We start from the raw sequence: 12,219 nt of genomic DNA, 5'->3' as shown, positions 1-12,219 counted from the left end.
CTTGTTACACAAACAGAAGAGAACTTCATGATTACTCAATAAATGCACATTATCTTTTGGTTATCAAAAACGCTATCTGTTTTATTCTAGACTAACCTTCTGCTTATGCTGTCAATCAACACTGTATTTGGAAATACTTGGAATAGATGGGGGATTCTCTATTGAATAAATGTATCCTCCTGGTCAGAGTTCCATGGGCATTGTCAGCTTTATAATGGTATCCAATTAAACTACTTCAGGTCTTCTTGTCATTAAATAAGGATTTTTTAATGGTCAACAGAGCAGTAACTATTATTCATTTTCCTTTTAAAAGTAATGCAGTTATAGACTGCTAAACATTGTTAGCATCTACATAGAAACTCATTAAACTTGTTTAAATGTGGTTTGTAATATCACCTAAGTATGAGAGGCAAACCTGCATTCCTTGAACAGGTATCTTCCCAAACAATGTTCAGCATCATAATACATGGTGTGTGTTCCAGGAGATTGTAAAGGTTTGTATAACAGCACTGGCGTCAGACCTGAACATAAATATTGGTTGCATCTACCATATGTGACCCCGGGTAAGTAACTTAGCTTCTCTGATCTTCAGCTTCTTCATGTACACCTATAGATAACGATGCCTACCTTGCAGAATTTTAAGATTAAGTGAAATAGTATGTATCATATACACAGTGCTTGGCATGTAATAACATTTGTTAAATGGTAATTATTGACATTATGAGTGCTAATGGCATTGAGTTCTATGTCTTAATAATCAGTTGAATAGTAAACATTGTTCTCACTAAGGTGTCTACATTTTTTTCCCAGGAGTGCTGTAGTGGATATTTTAACAAGCTGCCCTAGGCTGAAGAGAGGTACAATCCCCAATGTCATGCTTCCTTCCTTGGGGCACCTGTGTCCAATGACTACTGGATTCAGAATCTTAAAAACCAGTCTCCTTGATGTAGAGAGACCTAAGGAAGCCCTAAGGCCTTGGCTGAGAATGCATTACAACCAAACTTCTCTCTTGGGCCAATTCGGCTTCCTTCTCTTCTCTTTCTTCTACAGGTGGTGATTCCGTCACAGACTCTGGAAATCCAACCTCCATCTCAGAGTCTGTTTCAGGAGAACTCACCTTCAACAGATACCAAACAACAGATTGCTAGCCTTTTCCCTTGATTGACTAAATTTACTATATGTTTTGCTATTGACTAAAGATAGTATAAGTAACTACAGCTCATCTCCAAATCATCAGAAAATATACCCAGACACTTTCCTGCTCAAATGCCCTTGCTCATATATGAGGTTAATACTTTATTATATAGTTTTATTTAACTTTAGTGCCACTCAAATAGATCACTTATCAATAACATCTGATACTGTCCCCAGTCAATCAATGTCAGTAGGTCTTAACTTTTTGACTGGGATTCATTCTTCCTATGGAGCCAGTGTTAAAAAGTAGGAGAAAATGGTTCCTCTCAGCGCCGGGAGTCTGCTGAGGGCCATTCCAAAGGAAATTGCTACTTATTAAGAAAGGTCTAAAGCTCTAATGTTGGTCTCTTAGTTATAAAATTGGGCCTTTTGAGTTTCATGTTCCCAAAGAAACAGAAGAGCATATGCACAATTAATTTTGAAGAAGCATCAGCTCTAATATAGATTTAAAGTCCAATGGATTATTGGATGGATAAATTACATTCCTTCAAAGTTCCTTAAAATACCAGAACTCCTAAGCTCACTTTTGGGGATTCTATATCCAGTTACTGTGCTGATATTTGTGTAGATCTTTTACTATGGAATTTTCCAAAGACAGATAATGTCTAAACCAATTTACTCTCAATATATTGAGTTTCAACATGTGACATCACAATATTTTCATGCTCTTCTTTGAATAGAAATAGAATTGCCATTCCTTGTCCTACTCCAACCACCCTGTTACTCTTAATCTATTTATAATTTTTAAGTTCCTAAATGCATGTGGGTCCAGTCAGCTTTATCAGCATAGGGAGTAGTGGTTACCACACTGATCTGAGGCCTCCTGAGAAAGAACCAGCCACCACTCATACTCTTTCCTCAAGACAAGATGAGCTTGACCATGTCATCCTTCTGACCTCTGGGCTGTGTCCAAATCAATGGCTATCTGGAATTCTTTCCCACTATTCTCCACCTGCCCACATATGGTCATTATTCAGGATCTGCTTGGTTGACAGGAATCTCTCACCCATTTTCTGCCTTCACGTCCTATGATTTGAGGTCACATTTATTGGATCCCTACCAAGTATTTGTGAAGCATAATATTTTACAATACCTCTCATGAGATGTATAATATTTCTTATGCTTGATTTATAAGTTTACAAACTGAGATTCAAGGAGACTAAATAACTAGCCCATTCAAATAGCAAGTATTAGAGCAGAGTTATAAACCCATGACTGTGTCTGAAAATAAAATATACCAGCACATCTGGCAATATAATGTCCTTGACCATTTATTCAATCATTATATTGTTCCATGGGACTGTCATACCTTTCTAGTGTTATTTCACTTTTTGCATACTTGTATATATTTTCCTAACTAGATGTTAAGTTCCTTCATTATAAGAGCCATATAATTCTAGTTTTTATCCTCCATAACTCCTTATACAAGTAGATACACAATAAATGCCTTTTTATTTAATAAGATTTATTTTACTTAATAAATCATATAAATATTTCAAATATCTGATTTAAAATATAAGTACCACTTTGTTTTACTTGATCCTTTTATAACTAAGTATATCATTTATTTCTTGGAATTTCATGATACAAAAGGCTTAAACCTGAACAAAGCGTGACTAATTAACAAGTTTCAATAAAGACAACTGATGGTTATTAATGATTTCCATACCATAGTTTGGCTTACATTTTTGCCTGGAATCTGCTTTTACAGGAAATATATCTCTGCACTTGGGATTGGTTGACACCATAGATGCTGGTCCATGTGAATGTCCCTCCTATAATAATTGTCCAGAATGTATGTCTTTGCAAAGGATTGGGATCAAAACTAAATGAAAAGAAACAGAAAACAAATTTTAACTATCAGTAAAAAACTACAGAAAATTCTCCTAGAATATTTTTTGGAAGCAAGCAATGTATATCTATGTAAATATGTATACAGATATAAATATGTACAAATTTATTAAATAATAAAAAAGGCAGAAATATTCCTAACTTAAGTTCAATGAAATAAAAATGGATACTTTCAGAGAATTGGAAATTCTGGATGGGATTGAAGAAAAATGAATGTTCTAATTATTCTGAGCTTTCATAAAAATTGTTCTCCTGTGGCCTTAGGAAACTGTTATTTAAACAAGTCTGCTATGCTGTAATCAGAGAAGAGCATGAAACTAAAAAGAGAGAGAGCAATAAAGAGAGTAAAGTTCCTAAGTGCATCAGAGCAATAGATATGGTACTGAAATGAACACAAAATTGACACATTTTGCATATATAATTTCTCTCCTAGCACACGTACAGTCATATTTCTAATTTATATTCAAGCTCAAGAACTGTCAATTAATGCAGTTTAAAGGCTTTCATCTTCTAAAATGTCATTATAATCATGCTTTCTTAAAATACTGTGTGCACAAGTTAAATGCTAATAGTGAAAAGTCACTTTATGACATGTACTTAAATCCAAAATATTGTTACAAAGAAAGCTCAACTTCTGTATTTAATATTTCTTTTAACTCTTCTTAATGCATTATCTTGGAAGGAATGATTCTATTCATCCATGATATACAATGAGTTTGACAAATTTCTGCAAAATTGGCTTTCACAGAAACTTTCTAAAAATTATGAAATTCTGCAAATCCATTTCAATCTTATATTTAAGATTAGTTGAGTAAAGTGTTCTGATTTCATGTATATCCCAGCATTCCTATGGACATATAAGAGCCTCTATTCCATTCTTTAACACTTCATATCAAAGTTTAAGTGTTTCAAGGGTGTTGACCATTTAGAAAATAGCTACTATATTAGCTAATGGAAGTCAAGAGACAAAAGGATTCAGGAATCTACTTGAGGGAAGTAAGACAAGATTTAGAACACCCAATTTAGTGGTTTTAGGCCTTACAGAATATATAAGACAACTATAGACCACACAGAAAATACCAACACAAAATCCTTCTCTTGGTTTATCACCACCAGAGCAGATATTTTGCCCACCATATTCTCAAACATATCAGATTCACAAGGGATAGACAATAAGGCTTTTCATTATGATTTAATGGTTGGCGGCCTCCAAAGTAAAAGTCACAAAACTGTCTACTCTTTTACTTTTTTTTTGAAAGATTTTATTTATTTATGTGAGAGAGAGAATGTGATAGAGAGAGAGCATGAGAGGGGGGAGGGTCAGAGGGAGAAGCAGACTCCCTGCTGAGCAGGGAGCCCGATGCGGGACTCGATCCCGGGACTCCAGGATCATGACCTGAGCTGAAGGCAGTCGCTTAACCAACTGAGCCACCCAGGTGCCCCCTACTCTTTTACTCTTAAGAATCTCTTATTGGTGTACAAGTTGTCACTTCAATGCAGCAATATGGATTGCCTTTGTACAAAGTGACAGTTATCTTGCAGAAAAATGATTGGTTCCATACCCTCTCCCTTCAATCTCGCCTACTAGGAAATTTAGGAGTAATCAAGATCTTCTTTTTTTTTTTTAAAGATTTTATTTATTTATTTGAGAGAGAGAGAATGAGAGATAGCACGAGAGGGAAGAGGGTCAGAGGGAGAAGCAGACTCCCTGCTGAGCAGGAAGCCCGATGCAGGACTCGATCCTGGGACTCCAGGATCATGACCTGAGCCGAAGGCAGTCGCTTAACCAACTGAGCCACCCAGGCGCCCAGGAGTAATCAAGATCTTCTGAGTGGCCACTGGTTGTTTCTGCTTTTTGGTATCCATTCTCCTGTCCTCTAGTAACAGCAACCCAATTTACTTTGGGGAAAAGACCATTTCACCATAAAATAGTCTAAAAGGTTGTCAATAAAATGTCCTGCTCCGCCCCTACTAAGGGATGGAATAATGCCCAAGCGAGGACAACTGGAGGTGCTCTTCCTTGGAATCTGAATCTTGAGGTTAAATAAAAAAGATTATTGAAAATAGTTGAAGTTGATTCATCATAATTCAACTTATCTCTGCAAATTAACACATTCTCCCTGTCCAATTTCTGAAAAGGCTCTTCTCAAACATTAGCACCATTTTCAGAAAACTAGAAGAGAGTCACCAAGTAAGAAATTTTTTTTCTTTCTTCTTGCCAGTGATTCAGCTTGCCTGTCTCAAAGTAGGACTGCTTAAAGAGGAAATAAGCCAATCCATGTCAAAATGAGCCCCTCCCCATATTGAACATGATAACAAGAATGACACTACTGATCCACAGTGGAAGGTGCTTTAAAGATTCTTCTAAGTTGTGTGGTATATATGTGATAAAATATCTAGTTTCTCCACTGGTCTTTCTCTAGGAAACCTAAATAGCTGTTTAAGATATGCTATATCATACAATATACTGACACTTTAGTCATTAGCGATAACTTTCTAGTCAATCCTCTAGAAATAATATAGAATATTATAAAATATTTATATACAATATCAATAGAAAAATTCTCTAGGCTACTTGAAACAAAGAACTGTCAAAATAACAGCATGGCCCTTTAGTGTTTTTCTCTTAAGATGTTTCCTTATTTCTCCACTATCTCTTCCCTAATTACCCTACCCCACCCTTTGACCAATTCCAGATTGTAATATCTGGAAGAAAAACACACTTTTGCTATCAATCCTTTCTCAGGAGGAAGTTACACTCCATGTAACTAAGTAACCATCTGACTGCTTTAACCCCTTAAAGACCTGGTGGAAACCCCTCACACATTAACTTATCAGCTTCAATTTTTTGTACCACATTCTTAGCCATCTATTTGTTTTCTAATGTAAATCTACTACTTCAATAATGAGATTATTTTACAGGAAAAAAAAAAACCCAAAAGGAGAGATCTATTGACCAGGAGATAAATAGCAACTTACTTCCAGAAGTTTAATCTTCCACCATTATAGCAATCATTTAGAATAGTGCTGATCCCACCTTGAATCACTGTAGCCTGTATAATTACAGATGCAAATCCAGCCACCATGATCCCAACTTGAAAAACATCTGTCCAGATAACAGCTTTAAGACCACCCTTTGAGGAAAAAGTATATTAGGATTAATGCTCTTATCAGACATTATTAATCATCTACATGGTTATATACTATGCTGGACAAAAGTAATGAAAACATAGATCTTGGCTAAGGAATAGACTCAAGGTGGTAGATAGTAAGGTTGGGAGAACCTTCAAGAGAAGGTGTGATTTAAGCCAAGCCTTCAGATAGAAGCAGAGGCAAAAATGGAAGGTCATCCCAGAAGAGAAAACAGCACCGGCAAAAGCATAAAGAAGTCAAAGTCCATGACATGTTGAGTGTGGCCAGATATACATTCTGGAGCAAAATGAAATGGTAGAGGGAGATTGCTGGGAAGAAACTCCAGAGTAAAATTGCAAAAGGCAAAATAATCATAGATTTTATCCTATTGGCAGGGCTGCTATTCAATCAAGTATGCACATAGAAGGTCATACCAGTTGTAGAAATACTAAAATTGTTTTGTACTAGCCACTGCCAAAAACTTCCCAAGTGTCTCCCTCCAGGTCCTATATCCTTGGCTGAACCATCCCCTCCCTGAGATCCCCATCTTCTAAAAAATCCACTAAAGTCTTAAGACCTAGTATGTCTGATATGCCCTAAAAGTTGCACAACTGCTAGGGACTAGCATCCATAATAATATCAGTGTCCATAGTATCTGGTTGTTACATATTTTGACTGTGATTCCTGCCTATAGGCAAATGGGAAGTTAGGTTTCTAAGCTGAGGAATAATATGAATGCAAATATAATAATTTAGCAATAGTAAGGATGAATTAGGAGATAACACTGAGGACCACTGCAATGGTTCATGTAAAAGAAAAAAGTTTCAGTTATGATCAATGTTCTATAAAGAATCAAATTTTTCCCTAGACAGAATATTTCTTATAAAAAGTTACACCGTGGGAGGTAGGAGTAGGAGAGGATATATGAACAACCTAGTTTGCAGAACACAACTACTGGAATTTTCAACTTTGGAAAACAGTTGGTAAAGAAGAGATAATATTCTTTACATACCAGTGTGCAGTAGAATGTACAGACCACCCCTGTTGCCACTACTGCACCCCATAGATCAAATCCTGTGACTGTAAAAAGAAAAAAAGAAAAGAAAATGCATGCATAACTGTGAAACATGTATAATAAAAATATTTCTCAAAAAATCATCAGTAGGAAGCTATATCATTATGGGGGTATGTAGAAGTAGAGGTATTCTACATACCTCTCTACTCTTGCCTAGAACTAGGTCCAAATCTCATAAAATGCCCCCAAACAAATTTACTTGATAAGTTAAATGGAACTGGTTTTTACCCTCAGAGAGCATACCTAGATCCAACATTGCCTAAATTAAATACATGAAAAAGCATTTATATTGTAATGAAGCTAAGAAACAACTTGATACTGTGAGGTAGTTATCCAGACTGAATGGGGTCATAGATTATGTGTCATCATGATTCAAATAAACACACTATTCTACCAGTCCTTGAAAGACAAGTTGTGCATGTTACTAAGATGAGACCAAGAAAGAGAAAAGTTGTATAATTTGCTACCATTTATCTAAGAAGTGGAGGGGCATATTATATCCTTTTTAAATGGAAAGATAACAACTCTACCCACATATGTGATTATATAAAATGGACCAATTCCTTGAAAGACAAAATAGGCCAAGACACTCATGCAAGAAGAAATAGATTATCTAAATAGGCCTATATCTATTAAAGAAATTGAATCAATAATTAAAAACCTTCCAAAACAGAAAGCTCTAGGCCCAGATGGGTTGACTGGTAATTTCCACCAATTTAGGAAAAATTGTACCAATCCTCTGCAATCTCTTTCAGAGAAAAGAAGGATAGGGAATACTTCCCAACTCATTCTATGAAGCCAGGATTGCTCTAATACCAAAACCAGATAAAGACATTACAAGAAAACTACAAATAAATATTTCTCATGAACACAACTGCAAAAATCCTCAACAAATTGAAGATTAGCAAATTGAATCCAAAAGAGTATAAAAAGAATTATACACCATGACCAAGAGGGATTTATCCCGGGTATGCAAGGCTGGATGAAAATTTAAAAATCAATTAATGGAATCTATCATATTAACACACTAAAAAAGAAATATCACATGATCATATCAAAAGATGCAGAAAAAACATTTGACAAAAGGCAACATCCATTCATCATAAAAACTCTCAGTTAACTAGGAATAGAGGGGAACTTTCTCAACTTGATAGACTGTCTACAAAAATCCTACAGCTAACATCCTACTTAAGACTGAGAGACTCAAAGCCTTCCCACTGAGATCAGGTCCAAGACAAGGATGCTCCCTCTCACTGCTCCTTCTTAACATTGTACTGGAAGTCTTTGCTAATGCAATAAGGCAAGAAAGGAAATAAAAGGTAAACACACTGGGAAAGAAGAAATAATTCTCTTTTGTTCACAGATAACATGATCATTGATGTAAAAAAAAAAACTGGAACTAGTAAGCATGATTACAGCAAGGTTGTAGGATACAAGGTTAATGTACAAAAGTCGATTGTTTTCCTATATAATAAATTAGCCCCAAATGTGAGTGACATAATTGGTAACTTTAAGATGTACCTTGATTCAAAGCCAGGGCAGAAGCACAATTGGAGTAACTTGGACTTGCATACATTGTGGAGTGGGCATGTAAAATGGTACAACCATTTAGAAGAATTATTTTCCAGTTTCTCTTAAATTTTGTACATGCATCTGCCCTGTACTCGGCTATAATAGGTGTTATGTTTAACTACACTGCTTCCAGGTATTCACCCAATAGAGATAAAAATATGTGTCAAAAGCAAATCCTCAGACACATGCTATCAGGATCTACAGGATGATCAAACTTGGTCTTGGTATTGACAAAGATGACACTACTGCTCATGATCACAATGTTGTCATAGCCGAAGAGATGCTGCCCCTCAAAGGGGATGACAACACATCGTGCGTGGAAAAAGTAGACTAAGTGCTGTCCCAAGAATTATTTGTACATGTATTCAATACTTTATCTTAATCCTGGTAATATATATTCAAGAATGTTTTTATTTTTGTTAACATTTTAAAAATCTATATGACGTGACAAGAACTATTTAAGGGGAAGATAAGACTTCTTTCTGAGTGTGATGCTGTGGTATTTAGGAACTAAAGCCCAGCTAATTTTTTGTTCCTAGTTCCACACTGGCTTATTTTTTTTTTTTACTTTTTTTTCTTTAAATTTTTTTATTGTTAGGTTAATCACCATACATTACATCATTAGTTTTTGATGTAGTGTTCCATGATTGTTTGTGCATAACACCCAGTGCTCCACACAGAATGTGCCCTCTTTAACACCCATCACCAGGCTAACCCATCCCTGCCTCCCCTCTAGAACCCTCAGTTTTTTTCTCAGAGTCCATCGTCTCTCATGGTTCATCTCCCCTTCTGATTTACTCCTCTTCATTCTTCCCCTCCTGCTATCTTCTTTTTTTTTTTTCTTAACATATATTGCATTGTTTCAGAGGTACAGATCTGTGATTCAACAGTCTTGCACAATTCACAGCGCTCACCATAGCACATAGCCTCCCCAATGTCTATCACCCAGCCACCCCATCCTTCCCACCCCCCCACCACTCCAGCAACCCTCAGTTTGTTTCATGAGATTCAGAATTCCTCATATCAGTGAGGTCATATGATACATGTCTTTCTCTGATTGATTTATTTCCCTCAGCATAACACCCTCCAGTTCCATCCACGTCGTTGCAAATGGCAAGATCTCATTCCTTTTGATGGCTGCATAATATTCCATTGTGTATATATACCACCTCTTCTTGATCCATTCATCTGTCGATGGACATCTTGGCTCTTTCCACAGTTTGGCTATTGTGGACATTACTGCTATAAACATTGGGGTGCACGTACCCCTTCAGGTCCCTACATTTGTATCTTTGGGGTAAATACCCAGTAGTGCAATTGCTGGATTGTATGGTAGCTCTATTTTCAACTGTTTGAGGAACCTCCATACTGTTTCCCAGAGTGGTTGCACCAGCTTGCATTCCCACCAACAGTGTAGGAGGGTTCCCCTTTCCCCGCATCCCCGCCAACATCTGTCGTTCCCTGACTTGTTAATTTTAGCCATTCTGACGGGTGTGAGGTGGTATCTCATTGAGGTTTTGATTTGGATTTCCCTGATGCCGAGTGACGTTGAGCACTTTTTCATGTGTCTGTTGGCCATTGGATGTCTTCTTTGGAAAAATGTCTGTTCATGTCTTCTGCCCATTTCTTGATTGGATTATTTGTTCTTTGGGTGTTGAGTTTGATAAGTTCTTTATAGATTTTGGATACTAGCCCTTTATCTGATATGTCATTTGCAAATATTTCCTCCCATTCTGTCGGTTGTCTTTTGGTTTTGTGGACTGTTTCTTTTGCTGTGCAAAAGCTTTTTATTTTGATGAAATCCCAATAGTTCATTTTTGCCCTTGCTTCCCTTGCCTTTGGCGATGTTTCTAGGAAGCAGTTGCTGCGGCTGAGGTCGAAGAGGTTGCTGCCTGTGTTCTCCTTTAGGATTTTGATGGACTCCTGTCTCACGTTTAGGTCTTTCAACCATTTTGAGTCTATTTTTGTGTGTGGTATAAGGAAACAGTCCAGTTTCATTCTTCTGCATGTGGCTGTCCAATTTTCCACATTGGCTTATTTTAATGGAAGGAGATAACATTTGTTGTGAGATGTATGTAATCTAATGTTAACTGTGTGGTCTAAAGTGTTTAGCAATCAAACAGATTTTTTAGTAAGACCAAACTTTTTTTGTCAGTGAAGTGTTCTGAGCTATACCTTGATGTTTAGAAGAAAAGTATTGGTTAAAACAATTTTCACCTTCTAGGATCTACTTTTTAAATCTTCTATCCCTTGTAGTTATCAACTGCATGTACCAGGCATCCAGAAACTAGTATGTTAAACTGAACCAACTTGATGGGAATAACTATTTATAGGGCTTGTTTTCCAAAGAAGAGCATTGTTTAAAGTAGCAAAATTATAAGCCTATTTAGGTGTGTTGTAAAGCTGTTCAAAAAGTAACTCAGCAAGTTTTGTGAGTGGAAATGTAGTGTTCAAATCACATTCTGCTTTAAAAGGTTGTAAGAAATGCAAATGAATTTTAAAAAAAAGCAAAGCAAGACAAAACAAAACCTGTACAAGAATGATCTTAGTAGTCTTAATTTATAATTGCCTAAAACTGGAAACAACCCAATGTCGTTGATGGATAAACAGATGTAGAGATACAGATGATGAAATATTAGCAATAAACAGGAATGAACTGCTGAAACATGTAACAACATGAATGAATCTCAGAAACATTTTGTTGAGCAAAATAAACCAGTTACAAAAAAGGCACCATTTGATTCCATTTATATAAAATCTAACAACAGGGAAAACTAATCTATGGTGATAAAAATCAGAAAGTGGCAGCTTGGGTTGGCAGGAGGGTTTATTAGAAAGAAGCACAAGAAAATCTCCTGGGATTAGATGGTGAAAATAGTCTGGGGGCGCCTGGGTGGCTCAGTCAGTTAAGCGGCTGCCTTTGGCTCAGGTCATGATCCCAGAGTCCTGGGATCGAGCCCTGCATTGGGCTCCCTGCTCAGTGGGGAGTCTGCTTCTCCCTCTCCCTCTGCCTGCATCTCTGCCTGCTTGTGCTTTCTCTCTATCTCTCTGTCAAATAAATAAATAAAATCTTTTAAAAAATAAAAGAAAATAGTCTGTATCTTGAGTTGGGTGGTGGTCACACAACTATGTACAATTGTTAAAATTCGTCCAACTGTACACTTACTTTCTGTACATTTTATTATGTATAAGCTGTATTTCAACAAAAAAGGGTTTTTAATTTTAAAAAGCAAGAGGGGTGCCTGGATGGCTCAGTTAGTTAAGCATCTGACTCTTGATCTCAGCTCAGGTCTTGATCTCAGGGTTGTGAGTTTAAGCCCTGCACTGGGCTCTATGCTAGGTGTAGAGCAAAAAAAAAAAAAGTTTTAAAAGCAAGAAAGAGAAACTTAAGAGAC

At 36.5% G+C, this 12,219-nt stretch overlaps 1 protein-coding gene across 1 annotated transcript in view; it reads right to left on the bottom strand.

The window, feature by feature from the left end:
- The window catches only part of SLC5A8 (solute carrier family 5 member 8), a 70,092-nt gene that overhangs the window by 47,969 nt on the left and 9,904 nt on the right, over positions 1-12,219 (bottom strand). The window contains exons 4-6 of the mRNA XM_027594722.2: positions 7,190-7,257; positions 6,025-6,179; positions 2,879-3,019 (exon numbers count right to left, since the gene is read on the bottom strand). Of these exons, the coding sequence (XP_027450523.1) occupies positions 2,879-3,019; positions 6,025-6,179; positions 7,190-7,257 (364 nt within the window). The remainder of the gene's footprint in view (positions 1-2,878; positions 3,020-6,024; positions 6,180-7,189; positions 7,258-12,219) is intronic.

Source organism: Zalophus californianus, chromosome 9 (assembly GCF_009762305.2).
Source record: "Zalophus californianus isolate mZalCal1 chromosome 9, mZalCal1.pri.v2, whole genome shotgun sequence".
Classification (NCBI taxonomy): domain Eukaryota; kingdom Metazoa; phylum Chordata; class Mammalia; order Carnivora; family Otariidae; genus Zalophus; species Zalophus californianus.
The sequence above is the reverse complement of the archived record's forward strand: the minus strand, read 5'-3'. Positions and strand labels throughout refer to the sequence as shown.